Source organism: Podarcis cretensis, assembly GCF_951804945.1.
Source record: "Podarcis cretensis genome assembly, chromosome: 10".
NCBI lineage: Eukaryota > Metazoa > Chordata > Lepidosauria > Squamata > Lacertidae > Podarcis > Podarcis cretensis.
The window spans coordinates 61,819,224-61,834,118 of NC_137179.1; the positions used below are offsets into that span (position 1 = coordinate 61,819,224).

Below are 14,895 nucleotides of genomic sequence, written 5' to 3' on the forward strand. Positions count from 1 at the left end.
GTGTTTGTGATGACCAGCTTGTTCTCTTGACAGAACTCTATTAGCCTTTGCCCTGCTTCGTTTTGATCTCCAAGGCCAAACTTGCCAGTTGTTCCTTTTATCTTTTGACTCCCTACTTTAGCATTCCAATCCCCTATAATGAGAAGAACATCCTTCTTTGGTGTCACTGCTATAAGGTGTTGTAAGTCTTCATAGAATTGGTCAATTTCAGTTTCTTCAGCACCAGTAGTTGGTTCATAAACTTGGATTACTGTGATGTTAAAAGGTCTGCCTTGGATTCGTATCGAGATCATTCTATCATTTTTGAGATTGCATCCCAGTACAGCTTTTGCCACTCTTTTGTTGACTATGAGGGCCACTCCATTTCTTTTACGGGTTTCTTGCCCACAGTAGTAGATATGATGGTCATCCGAACTGAATTCACCCATTCCCGTCCATTTTAGTTCACTGATGCCCAGGATGTCAATATTTATTCTTGCCATCTCATTTTTGACCACCTCCAACTTACCCATGTTCATGGTTCTTACATTCCAGGTTCCTATGCAATATTTTTCTTTACAGCATTGGACTTTCCTTTCGCTTCCAGGAATAACAACAACAACATGTAAGCAGAAATGGGGAAATTGTCTCAGACATCTTTTCTTAGCGTGGACAATAGAGGAAATTGAGGTTTAGGTATCCTTCCCTTGGTTTCTGCTATATGGGCTGTGAGTGCTGCTGCTTATGCGCTGAAATGGCACCAGAGAAGTATTAGGAGATTCCAGCTGATCAGGGCCTGTGAAAGATCATAGAGCCCAGAAGGCAATACTGTTTTCGGCTTTGCCTCTATTGTCAGAGATAAATTATGGGCTCAAGCAGAATCTTAGTACTTCATGCAGCTCAAAAACTAATTTGGAATTGGTATAGAAAAGCAGATGTGTAGAAGATATACCTATAAAGCAACTCCTTGCCCTGTAGCCTTTCTGAAGGCATGGCAATGGCTCACCGTTTTTCTATGGGATATGTTGTGCTGAGCTGTAAATCTGAGGCAGTCTGCTTTGGTTAAAATTAGGAAATAAAGCCTGTTCCGTAAGGGGGAATATGAAGAGAATGCACCCTCAGATTAGTACATAACACATGTGTGTAAAATAATACTCCAAACACTTATGTGTAAAATAAGAATAGTCAATGAACTCTTACTTTCTAAATAGGGGAGCAGTGCTTTCTTTTCATGACAGTAGGTGTTCCTTTTTTAAAAGTTGTAATTCCTGCTCCTTTGAGTCTAACCTGAGAGCGGCATGTTGCTGTTAACACCAAGGTTGCAAGTTTGATCTCTGTTTGGGACAGCTGCATTTTCCTGCATTCCAGGGGGCTGGACTAGAATAGATCATCCTCAGGGTCCCTTCCAACTCTGTGATAGGATAGGATATTACGATATTATATGGAATGAAATGAATAAACAGGATATTGTAATGGGACTGGATTGGACTAAATGGGTTCTTCAATGCTAGGACTCTGGTTATAAAAAGAGGCTGCTAAAGAGATCAAACTGGGTTGACAAGCTTAACCTGGCAGATACCATTTGTGGGGAGAATAGCAGTTATGACTTAGATGATGTGTTGCACCATGAACTAAATAGTGGGTAGGGTATCTTTCTCTTTCTCCCTCCCCTCTCCTGGCTGGATGTCATCAAGTTATCTCTGTGTTACAGATAGCAGTGCTAGTCTTGAAACTGGATCTGAAAGCTATCTTTTCCTTACTTGCTTTCTGGAAGAACTGAGAATGGTTTTTGTGCCCCTCCCCTCCTATAAATATGACGAGGAGTTAATGATGCAAATCTTCTCTTTTATGTTCAGCCTGAATTTATGAAACTTTGTATCAGATAATTGTTATCCATATCATTTGGATTTTATGACTATTGTTTCACTTTTTAACCTAACTGTAAACTGTTTTAGGATTTTTGTAATTTATTATTGTTGATTGTTTTACTGCTTGTAAGCCACCATTGTTGTATTTTATATAGAAAGCTGCTGTAGCCAGTCAGAATGACAATGAATAAATCAACCTCTCCCCCCTCCCATTTATTTTAGGCAAGGGTACTAGTACCGTTAGAAGTTGTCAAAACATTTAAGCACCTCTACTTAAAAGGCAAAACATATTCAAGCACTGCACAAATGCTGCCAGAACCAAGGCAATAAATCCTAGTGGACAAAGGAGGTAGGTGGTTTTGCTGATTGGGCTTTTAAGATCCCCAGGGGAAATCAAAATCCACCAAAAAGGCGGTGGGGGCTCCATTAATTCTCAGGATAAGAGGAAGGACCCCACTGAGAGGTAAGCTTATTAATCACATGTAGGGAATCTGTTGGGGAGTTGCTTGCCATTCTGCTTCCTAAAGGAAGAAACAGAAAGCAAGGAGGGGTTGTAGATTAGGGAGGAACTTGTGACTTTATGGCTGTGTGAGAGAAATATGCTACCAATATCTGCAGAAGGATGGGGTGCAGCTTAGACTGCATCATAAAGTTGACAATATACCTTTAAATGGTGAACGAAGTATCTTACTATCATTCTTATTTTCATTTATACAAGTCGTAGAAGACAGCCAACATGCAGAAAACTTTATTCAAATTAGTGATATTTAATGGCGTAAAAATACAGCAACTTTGAAATAAACATTTGTATCCTATTTTAAGATACATCTGCTTAAAGTGCTTTCGATACAAAGTTCTTAACCTGCCAGGGAGGTGCTGGCTTTCTATTTAAGCAAACTTCGGGCAGATCGGGACATGGTCAGGAATATTTAGCCGGTAGTTGCAGCAAATATTTTTAATTACTCAGACCTGCGGATTAATCAAGCAAGACAGGTAATGAAATAGCACTGTTATTGATAGCACTTTTAGCTGAACAACCAGATCAAGAGCACTGGGAATCGTTTCAACAACCAAAGACAACACAGGGTATCTAAATTGCATACATAGAACGGTATTCAGCTAAGTTTCATTCAGAATCAACCTACTAAAATTAAAGCACCTAGTTTTGTCATGTTTGTTAATTTCAGTGGGTCCACTCTAAGTAAACCTAAGTTGAATACCACCCTTAGTTTAGTAGTCGTTTCCTATTCCCACAAAAAAACTGGGAATCACAGTTCTATGAAGGGGCTATGCTACTAACAGAACTTTCAGCATTATTTTTAAAATTCCCAGAATCCTCTGAGGATATCAGGATAGTTAAACTGGCATAAAATGTTAAGTACATACGTTCATCACATGTAGCAATATCTACATGTGATACCCAAATACTGTATGTTGACATCCACACCAAATTCTAAATAAGTTGTTCCTCACACCTTTAAAAGACAGTACTTTCACATGTCTCACTGCTCTAAGCTCATCTATTCCTGGCAAATAGCAGTAAATTATTGTTTTTCCTATTCTGTTAATATGCTACAGTTTTATAGTTTAAGACTGTGAGCTGAACATTTTAACTCCGTATTTCCTACACACAACATGCATTTTTATCACATGCTTTTTCAGATATGGTAACACCAGTGGCAGATTTATCATTATTTCCTTAAAAGCAGATTTTGGGATAAAGAGCTACTGCTGATTTATCCCTCCCTCCCTCCCTCCTTTCACAAGTGCTGAAAAGACACTCACTGATTTAGATTTTGTAGTTCCCGTGGTAAGTCACAGCCAATGTAAGCTCCATTTGTCAAACTGTATTCCAATAGAGCACTAAAGCAGGCATCCTGACCAAATAATAATAAAAAGATTGTTAACAACTGCAGAATTTATGAATATGAATTTTAACAAAAGTAATCCTGCAACCAATTTATAATTTTACAGTATTTGAAAACAGCATGCCTAAAGAAGAATATCTTTAGAACATTCTTGGTAGCTGACTTTCATATAAAACTGTTGTTAGGAAACATAGGATGCTATTGTATGAGCTGGACTGCAGCAAACATATTCTAACACAGCCTTGTGTTTAAACTTGCTTGCTAGTAGACTACCAGGAATTTCATGCAGACAAGTGAGAAGGCTCGGCAAGAAGGGATGGTTTCTTTGGGTAGTCTATTTTTAATGAGCATGTTACTTTAAAAAACGTAAAGGTAAAGGACCCGTTATGTCCAGTCGCAGATGACTCTGGGGTTGCGGCACGCATCTCACTTTACAGGCTGAGGGAGCCGGCGTTTGTCCGCAGACATTTTTTTCGGGTCACGTGGCCAGCATGACTAATCTGCTTCTGGCGAAACCAGAGCAGTGCACGGAAACACCGTTTACCCTCCTGCCAGAGTGGTACCTATTTATCTACTTGCACTTTTTGGTGTGCTTTCGAACTGCTAGGTTGGCAGAAGCTGGGACTGAGCAACGGGAGCTCACCCCAGTGCGGGGATTTGAACTGCCGACCTTCTGATCGGCAAGCCCAAGAGGCTAAGTGGTTTAGACCACTACCCTATACAAACAGCTATTAAAGTGAGGTGTTTGAAGAGTTTATTATGTGTGGGGTTTCTTAGCTTATGTGATTTAGCCATATTTATATTTTAACTGTTGTTTTAATTTATGTTTCCATTGTTGTAGCTTTAAGCTTGCAACTTACTACAAAAGTTACAAATATGAAATACACCAAGAATGAAAACCACTCATCATTAATATTTATGCCATAATGGAAACTTCCTTTCTTCTTAGCTAATGCTTTATTGAATCATATTAATCATTTTAAAGGATGATTTTTGATATTTTCTGATATTTTGAATTACTATGACTTTACTGAATCGATAAATTTGTTGCTGTTTGCTTTATTTAAACGTTTTTGTGTTTGATAATATAGTGATTGTAATGTTGTTGTTGTTTCAGTGCTTTTGTGGTCACTGTGAACTGCTTTGAGCTCAACATTTGTTGTTGGAAATGCGGAATAGAAATATTAAATCAAAATCAAATCAAACGATTGTGTTACATTTCTACTGAAAAATCTGGGTTCTTTTGGCTCCAGTCAATAAATTATTGTTGCATCCCAGGCTGTTCCATCTTCAACATAGCCATGGCTGCAGTGGCGTAGCGTGGGTTGTCAGCACCCGGGGCAAGGCAAGTAATTTGCGCCCCCTAACCCATGGATTTGCGCCCCCTAACCCTAACCCCCAGATGTTGCGCCCGGTCCCCCCTGCACCCCCCACGCTACACCACTGCATGGCTGAATTCACCACATATTCAGTATCATTATAACCCTTTTCACTCTCTCATGGGTTAATATTGCCTGAAATAGAAAAGCTGGAACACATAAGCAGGTGTGAATGTATTCTAAATGAAAAGCCCTTGCATATAACCTTTACAGTATGTATACTACAGATAGCCACAGGCAACCTGCCATTCCGCTCTGAAATTAACAGTTTTAACTGAAGCAAGCATGAATTCAACATTTTGCATTGGCAGATAAGCAAGCAAGCCTTACTCTGACAAGCACATGAGGATTCCCCACTATAATGAGCAATGCCTTGGGTCTGGTAATTGCCACATTAAAGCGCTTTGAATTAGTAAGGAAACCTAAGAGTTGTTTTTCATCAGCAAATGAAGTTTCGTTTGACCGAACCTGGAAGAAAGCAGAAACATTAAATCCTGCAAAGGTAATTCTACAGAAGTTATATGTTTGTGTGCGCGTCCATATATACACCCACACACATACTCTATGCAAGGTGCAACTATGTTGTCTTGTGTTAGGAGGCAACCCTAAGAGATGTTGTACCACCACAATGCATTAGCTGTGCAACTTCTGAGACTGCTGTGATTGGATGGAGCAGTTGCAGCAGGTCCCAGCTAGAAGTTCAAAAGTCTATAATGCTCATTCCATAACTACTGGAGGGGATCTAGGATGCAAGGGCCTATGATCACAGCATGCGTGACGGACAGCAGAGCCAGACCAGTCGGGTGATACAGTCCCTCAGAAATCCCAACAGAGTGCTGGAGCCTCTCTCTGCTTGGCTACCAAGACGGCTAGTGGAGCAGCACTTTGGGAGGGAGAATAAAAAGAGCATTTTCAGAGGGAGAAAGTTAGATGGGGACAGAGAGAGGGCTTGGTTTGAGATGGAAGATAGGGATTAGGAGAGGATTTGACTGAGGGAGAATTAGTTCTGATCTGAGTGGAACATCCACATTGAGACTATCCATAGGAACAGGAAAGAGCCTCGCGGGTTAGACAGGAAGACCAGGTTGAGTGGGGAAGGTATACAGACAGGAGTTAACTAGAGGGCTGAGTGTGAGCCAGGAGAGGTAGAAGCTGTGGGAATATAGATTACCTGGGTCTCATTCTAGCCAGGAGCAGAGAGATCTTCTAGAAGGAAAAAAGACTCCCAAAACCAGTTAAAAGGGGTGTAGTGATCCCCAGGGTCTGTTACACTATTTGGAAATGCCTCAGGCAGGAGTAGGGTTGTTAAGAGGTTGGGTAACTGACAAAAAGTGCCCTTTTCTCGTGAACCAAAATATTAAGCTGTGAAGAAAGCTGTGCTGTGTCAAAAGTATTTTACTCTAATACCTGTCATAACTAAGTAAAGGCGTGAGAGTGAAATAACAGAAACTGAGTTAAGCATTTTAGCGTCTCTTCAAGAAAACTGAACATCTACCGGAAGTGTAAATCATGATTTTTAGCAACTGACGTTTAAGAAAACTTGTGCATTTACTACTTTAATGCCTCTGACATCTTAAAACTTAGCGTAATTAATAAGTTAACTGTTTCCTGAAAGAACACAACTCCAGACCCATCCTTGTTTTACCAACTTTGTTTTGCAAATAAAACCTTTCTAATTTGTTCAATTTCTGCCTAAGACTCCAAATCACTTAAGTTTTCTCTCAAACAAGAATTCCAAAAGATAACATGTGGTAATTTAGACATTTAATTAATGGTTGTACCATGCGGTAGGTTTGCTACAGGTTTAATTGAGGCAGTTAGCAATGGGATCTGCTAGGTTTAATTGGAGCTAGCAGTAGATCTGTTACAATAACACGGCTGTCATTTTTAAAAATGTAACAGAGCACAATCCTGTTCTCCCAAACACAAGTTCTGCCCTGGCCAGTGTGAGCTGCCAATGCTTTGGACTGTGGATTCACTCTCCAGCTCTGCCCAGCTGCACACTTTCCTGGGAGTAAGTGTCCTGGGAGTAAGCATCACTGAACAAGTGGGAGTTATTTCTGAGCAAGCCTGCAGAGGACTACAATGTCTGAACATGCCTATCTAAACTCTCTGCTGATCATTAAGAGTAATGCCACCTATTTTTGCATTGATTTGTTGCTTCCACTTGCAGCTCTTGAGAATGTGACCAACACTTGGGTGTTTCAGACACACAAATAGCATCTCACTACATACTGTTGATAGGATGATCACTAGGAATTCTTGCCCTTGAAACTCCTCTACAGAGCCCACTTTGATGTCCGCTAAATCCACACTGCGCAAGAGAATTCTGATTTTTTCTACCTAAAGTAGAGACAGTATGACAATTACATTTCAGTTATGGCATTCAACACAGCTGGCATTCAACAGATGAGCAAGAAATTCAGTTCCTGAAATCCAACTCTGAATATGGACCACAGGCCAAAAAAGGTTAACCTTCCCGGAGCTAAACACGTAACGTAAAGGAGAACTGTAAATTTAGATGGCTTTTTGTGAAAATATCCTGTTGCCTATGTAATGCTTTACTAACTTTAGATTAAGATCCACCATCACTTAAATCCACTCTTGCATCTTTCAAAATTATAAGCTATATGTGTGATGTAGTAAAGAATATACATATTGCCTTGGGTCTCAACAAGGCTTCTGCAAAAGAAAAGTCTTCTTTATGTTCATGGAGGAGATTGAGATCCAGGAAATGATCCTGCTGGTGGAAGAAGATAAATTTGGGAAGTGGCAAAAGTTAGCACACATTGTGATGTAGATCTATCAAATTTTCAGTTTCTCAAATAATATGCGAACCGAAACACTGCAATCCTTCAAAACGTGCAGTTCTCCAACTCTATAGTGGGTACACAAACATGCACCTTAGGGGAAGTGTGCCTAAAAATGCATTTATTAGAGAAAATAACACGTGCAAATGCACTACAGGAGGGCAAATTGCTTACAAAAATCAGCATGTGAGACAAAAATGTGTATATTAGTCAAAATAATAATAATAATAATAATAATAATAATAATAATAATTCATTATTTATACCCCACCCATCTGGCTGGGCTTCCCCAGCCACTCTGGGCGGCTTCCAAAAAAATATATTAAAATACTGTACTACATCAAAACAGGGCTGCCTTCAGATGTCTTCTATAAGTCTGGTAGTTGTTGTTCTCTTTGACATCTGGTGGGAGGGCATTCCACAGGGAGGGCGCCACTACCGAGAAGGCCCTCTGCCTGGTTCCCTGTAACTTGGCTTCTCGCAGTGAGGGAACCACCAGAAGGCCCTCGGTGCTGGACCTCAGTGTCCGGGTAGAACGATGGGGGTGGAGACGCTCCTTCAGATATACTGGACCGAGGCCATTTAGGGCTTTAAAGGTCAGCACCAACACTTTGAATTGTGCTTGGAAACGTATTGGGAGCCAATGTAGGTCTTTCAAGACTGGTGTTATATGGTCTCGGCGGCCGCTCCCAGTCACCAGTCTAGCTGCCGCATTCTGGATTAGTTGTAGTTTCCGGGTCACCTTCAAAGGTAGCCCCACGTAGAGCGCATTGCAGTAGTCCAAGCGGGAGATAACCAGAGCATGCACTACTCTGGCGAGGGAGTCCGCAGGCAGATAGGGTCTCAGCCTACGTACCAGATGGAGCTGGTAAACAGCTGCCCTGGACACAGATTTGACCTGTGCCTCCATGGACAGCTGTGAGTCCAAAATGACTCCCAGGCTGCGCACCTGGTCCTTCAGGGGCACAGTTACCCCATTCAGGACCAGGGAATCCTCCACACCTGCCCTCCTCCTGTCCTCCAAAAACAGTACTTCTGTCTTGTCAGGATTCAACCTCAATCTGTTAGCCGCCATCCATCCTCCAACCGCCTCCAGACACTCACACAGGACCTTCACCGCCTTCACTGGTTCTGATTTAAAAGAGAGGTAGAGCTGGGTATCATCCGCATACTGATGAACACCCAGCCCAAACCCCCTGATGATCTCTCCCAGCGGCTGCATGTAGATGTTGAAAAGCATGGGGGAGAGGACAGAACCCTGAGGCACCCCACAAGTGAGAGCCCAGGGGTCTGAACACTCATCCCCCCCACCACTTTCTGAACACGGCCCAGGAGGAAGGAGCGGAACCACTGTATGACAGTGCCCCCAGCTCCCAGCCCCTCAAGACGGTCCAGAAGGATGAACTCTAAAATTCTTTTGAATTCTCATGGGGACTTTTTGTTGGATGGGCAAATCACAATTTGATGAGGAAATGTTGAACTTAAATACTAGAAAAATAAGAAACCGAAAGAAACCAAATTGACAAGATTCACCCATCTCTAACGTACACTTTGTAGTCTGGGGGAAATATTCTAATAACTTCATCAATCTTAGTAGACTTATGTCCCCAGCCAGTTGAGTTATAAATAGCAAATATGATGAAGATGATGATGATGATTGAGATGTACCTTCTAACTTTTTTTTAATAGTTGTGACTGCCATCCTACGACATGGCTTTTAGAACCTCTTAGGGTAAGCTTACAATGCCACCCCAGGTAACAACAAAAACATGTACCAATAACATTCCGTACAAAAAGAAAACAAACAGACAAAAAACAAAGAATAGCATAGGCACAATAGAAATCCATAGCATGAAGCCATACCTGCTTTTGATAAGGTGTAATCACTCCAATATCTTTCTGTGACACTGAATGGTAGATGCTTTTAGCAACAAGGCAACAATAAAACATTACTTGGACTGCTTCTGTAGAATTGAACCAAGAAGGATTGTAGCCTTCACGTGTTTCAGTGCCCTGGCAATTGGGAGGTGGGAAAAGAAAACCGTCAACAATGCACTTTATATTTATTTTTCTGAAAGTCTGATAGCCTGTTTTATTCTCATGATAACCATTTTGATAATAAACGTGACTTTAATGTGGTTATCACCAAACAAATACATTTTCATATTAATTAATTAATTAAGGCATTATTATTATTATTTACCAGAAAAAGTCAATTATTTCAACAAAATTGGAATCTTTTTGTTTTTACTTAAAAATCTGTCAAAATCTTTCTTCAATTTCTAAGTATTTCGTTTACTTGATTTAGGGGGGCAGCTGCCCTCCCCAGCTATGGCCATGCCTAGACCCTAAGTTTTGCCAACCTCTCTTTGAATACAAACATGTTTTACGTACTCTCATTCCATGAAAAACCAGGGGGAAACCTTTCCTTGGCAGCTTGTTCCATCCCAACAAAGAGTTTGTCACAGAAGGATCAGCACACACTTCCAACTCCTTATGGTAAAAGAGTCTAGATGGCAATGTGAGCAGTGCAGCATGTGACCTGTAATTCTTCACAAGCTTTGTAATCTGCAAGCAAAGAAAGTAAAATCCAAAACAGGGGGCTATACATTATTATCTGAAGCAAACGCTTATTGGTACATGGGGCCAGTTTTGCCACGTTTCAAAGAATGTCACTTCTGGAAGCGGCTTCCTGATGGACTTCACTGGGAATATGTCTGTAGTTTTAGATGTAAGGTAAGGTAAAGGAGCCCTGGAGGGCTAAGTCCAGTCAAAGGCGACTATGGAGTGTGGTGCTCATCTCGCTTCAGGCCGAGGGAGCTGGAGTTTGTCCACAGCTTTCTGTCATGCGACTAAACTGCTCCTGGTACAATAGAGCACCATGACGAGTGCCAGAGCATACAGAAATGCTGTTTACCTTTCCACCACAGTGGTAAATATTTATCTACTCACACTGGTGTGCTTTCGAAGTGCTAGGTTGGCAGAAGCTGGGACAGAGCAATGGGAGCTCGCCCCATCGCATGGATTCAAACTGCTGGCCTTCTGATCAGCAAGCCCAAAAGGCTCAGTGGTTTAGACCACAGTGCCACCCACGTCCCTAGTTTAGATGTACAGATTGGCTCAGTTTGTGTTGATCTTTGCCAGCCCATGTATTAAGACTGGAGCAGGAGCTGTGCAGGCCACATTCTTTGCAGAGAGAAGAAACTTGAGTTCCCCAAGACAAATTCCATCAGTGCCCCCAATCGTACACGATGGCACTGACTCACTAGGCTGGGGAGCCCCAAATGTTTCCAACCTTAAAGATGTGATGCTACTTGCCGATGACACCTGTTTGAAAAGGCTACTGGAGTCAATGATATAATTTGTACTGTATTTTAGATCTACTATATAATATCTGTTGAGAGGTGAAGAAATTGCCTAGAAGACAGCAGCTTGCATTTAATGAAGAGATACAAGATTATATACTATACATCAGAGTGGAGAATCTTTTTCAGGTCGAGGGCTGCGTTTCATCTGGGCAGCCTTCTGGGGTCATGTGCTAGTGGTGGGCAGGGCCAGAGGCAAAAGTGGGAGGGACAAGAAATATGAATTTTATCTTTGGGCAGTATGCTAGTTTCGATACACCTGCAGACACCACCACCTATAAATACAAGCAAGTATTATGGAGGTGGCAAGTTCTGATGAAACATGGTTTTATCTGGTATTCATAACATTTGCTTTGTAAACTACTGGTTGACTGCTGTACTGAATAACTTCAGAGACTGAGCAGTTAACATCATTCCCCAACTAACTTACCAACAGTGGATTGTATGATTCAGTGGCACCAAAAGCCTCCTCATCTCTCTGATATAGAGGGCGACTCATCAGTCTCTCCAGCAGGGAAATGTGCAATCCATAAACTGAAGCAAGCCTGGATTTTATTACTGGACCTAGCTGCATCGGATCACCTGAAAGGACTATCTGTAAATACAATTGTTTATTATTATTATTATTTAAAAAAGGGAAACTTAAAATCAAGTTCTAATGTAACTTTTTCATGCAATGTATTTACAAAACATGTTCAGGGGATCTTGGAGTTGTGTGCCATCAACATGCAGGTGGCTTCCAGCTCACTCTGCTTTTATATCTGTCCAAGGAGGACCTGTTGATGCCCCAAACCTGGAGTCAGTAACCGGCTGTAGGAAGGCTAACAAAGTGAGGCTAAATACAGATTTTTTAAAAAAGAGGTGATGTTGATGAATGGTCTATCAGTCTAGGGAAGTGCTCTAGATCCCCACTCCTCTCTTAAGGCCAGCGTTCACAGTTGGAGAGGGGTGGGGTGTGGTCCAGCACTGCTGCTAGATGCTCAGGTGGGCAGCAAAAGCTTGAACTGGCTTCTATCAGCTCTGGTTGGTGAGAGCTAAATGGGTCAGCTTGAAAGGCACAGCTAGACTGGATTCAAAAGGCACAGCTAGACTGATTTACTGCAATGCACTGCACATACAGTATGGCACATTCGGAAACTACACCTGGTCTAACACACGACAGCTGGACTATTAAGTGGGAATGAACTCTCTGAGCACATCATGCCAGTATTAAAAGTGCTTCACTGGCTAGTGGGACAGTATTTTGTTTCCATACTCCAGTGCTGCTTTTCACCTTTAAAGCCCTAAATGGCATGAGTCGCAAGTAACTGAAATACCACCCTTCTTCAAATTAACCTGCTGAGCAGTTAGGATCTTTGTCTGAAGCCATTCTCTTGGGTACTCACATATTCTGAAATTAGATGGGTGGCTACTAGAGGGAGGGTTTTTATTTTTTCCAGTGATGGCTTCCAATTATGAATTTCCATTATTGAGCATATGGGTCTAGGAAGCACCGGGCAGTCCTTCAGGCTTAGTGGAATAACTGAGTTTATGGGTAATTTGTTTCTCCCTAAATCTGAATTGTTTTAATGTCTACTGGTTTCAAGATTTTACTGCTGTATTGTACTGCCTATTGCTGCTATGTTATTGTTTTGACAGCCACCTAGAAACGTTTGCAAAAAGGCAGCATTTGTTAAATGGGTCCACAATTCTCCTGCCTACAGTTAAGTCACTGAAATCTTCTGTCTGGGTGCTATGGAAAGATATATCGAGAACAATAATGTGCAATATGGAAGAAGAGCCAGTTCAGTCATTCCTCCTGCTCAGGCCAATATCTTTCCCAGCCCTTCTCAAGAATTCCTCTCTTCCTTTTGTTTTCTTAGCTGGAGATGCTGGAATAAACATGAACATTAATTTGTGACCATGTGGCGTATTACCTTACTAAGCTTTAACAGTGTTTGATAAGTACAATAGTGCAACAAGATGACAATTAAAAATCAAGCACATTGCCATTTAGAGCATGTTCACACTATCAAATCTTGTCTTAAGAAGCATGAGATTCATGCATCCCCTTTGCTCCTGTTTTTGCCAGCAAATAAGCCTGGAAGTCACAATCAAGCTTTGCAGCTTGGGCAAAGGAAGAAATGACGTAGTTGCATGCAGCAAGTGCTTTTGTATAAGCACATCCTTAATATCATATGCACCAGCAGCATATGACAAAATCTTCCAAAAATGTTATATTTTCTTCTTTCTAGAAACTTTATTTCATGACTCTCAAAGGAAAGGAAAGAGGCTCAACCCAACGAAGGCGGTAGAAACGTACACACCTGCCCACTGACTTCTGAAATCAGCCCCAGTGGAATGAGGCTTTCTGGTTCACTGGCCTGTCCTGCTTCATCCAAAAATGCATGTGTAAAGTGTCCAAGCCTAGAGTTAATAGAACAAAAGTTGAAATTGCTGGCTTGTTGCATGTTCTGCCACCCTGTGCTGGTACCAAAGCAATTATTTAAAAAAACAGAAATACAATACTTGTGAATGAATAGTGTTTCAATCCAGTTAAAGCCTTTGATTATCAATTTGTACAAGATTCAACAGGCCGCCTTGGCGCTGCTTCACATGTTACAATAAAGTGAATATACATAATCACCTAACATGCTGATATGTGAACAAACTGTAGAAGACTTGAGGCTTGTGCAATCCCTTCTTTTGCTCCTTTACAATCCGTGGAGCTCATGTGCTCCCCTCTCCTCCTCTTTCACATTCATGAAGAAGAAATGGGAAAACTTTTGCCAGGAGAAGCAGTGGGTGACAAGGTCACTCAATGAGTTTCATGGAATTTTTTGATAGTTAAAATGACACGTTAAAAGATTCAATGACTCATTATGAATAAAGACCACAGAATGATGGTTGTTTTTGAATTTCTTCATTTTTCTTGGTTCAGGTGACTACCTTGGGGCATCTTTACACCCCTGTCTTGTTCTGAATGTTTCACAAAAACATGCATTTGCAATACCTTATTCCTATTTGGTAGAACATTCCTGCACTGCTGCATGTCACTATAATGATCCTGAATCGAGATGCTTTCCAAATGTCTTCTCCGTCTTTGCTGTAAAGCTTTATCACATCACTGAGAGTCTATCAACACAAAACCAGCAATTGTGCATTAAGTATTTTTATCACAGGGTAAATGTACAGTGTATAGCTCATGTACACAGAAGGCAGTACAGTAAGCCTGCAACCTACGTACATTTAACTTGTGAGCATTCACCTTTATGTGAGTGGCAAAAAAATCTTTAAAAGGGGGCAAGTTTCTGTGAAAAATGACTTTGGCAATCCTACCTGCAGTTGCACTCAATGGGTTTTGACTATATGCAATTTTGGATTTAGGCAATGTAATGGTTCTAGGGGTTGCTCGTGCGTATGTCGTCGCCACACCTGGCTGAGTTACCTGGGTGAACCCTATTCTGTCCGGACAGCCACTCACCCGTGGCTGTCTCAGTCGCTGGCAGAATCCGTCAGTGGGCATTTCTTGAACTTCTTCCAGCAAAGAAGCTCTTTGACGCCTAGTCTCCGCCTACTCTCCCTGCACGGAAGCCTTCTCCCCGCTGGTCTCCGGCGAGGAGTCATGGAGCCACCTCGCCGATTCC

At 41.5% G+C, this 14,895-nt stretch overlaps 2 protein-coding genes across 2 annotated transcripts in view; both read right to left on the reverse strand.

The window, feature by feature from the left end:
- The window catches only part of PANX2 (pannexin 2), a 58,269-nt gene extending 57,068 nt beyond the window's left edge, over positions 1-1,201 (reverse strand). The window contains exon 1 of the mRNA XM_079994204.1: positions 1,180-1,201. The gene's annotated coding sequence lies outside the window, so the exon portion shown is untranslated. The remainder of the gene's footprint in view (positions 1-1,179) is intronic.
- Positions 1,202-2,579: 1,378 nt separating this feature from the next.
- The window catches only part of MOV10L1 (Mov10 like RNA helicase 1), a 37,398-nt gene continuing 25,082 nt past the window's right edge, over positions 2,580-14,895 (reverse strand). The window contains exons 19-27 of the mRNA XM_079994111.1: positions 14,262-14,383; positions 13,576-13,675; positions 11,700-11,864; positions 10,299-10,472; positions 9,768-9,917; positions 7,330-7,437; positions 5,425-5,562; positions 3,633-3,724; positions 2,580-2,816 (exon numbers count right to left, since the gene is read on the reverse strand). Of these exons, the coding sequence (XP_079850237.1) occupies positions 2,807-2,816; positions 3,633-3,724; positions 5,425-5,562; positions 7,330-7,437; positions 9,768-9,917; positions 10,299-10,472; positions 11,700-11,864; positions 13,576-13,675; positions 14,262-14,383 (1,059 nt within the window). The 3' untranslated portion in view covers positions 2,580-2,806. The remainder of the gene's footprint in view (positions 2,817-3,632; positions 3,725-5,424; positions 5,563-7,329; positions 7,438-9,767; positions 9,918-10,298; positions 10,473-11,699; positions 11,865-13,575; positions 13,676-14,261; positions 14,384-14,895) is intronic.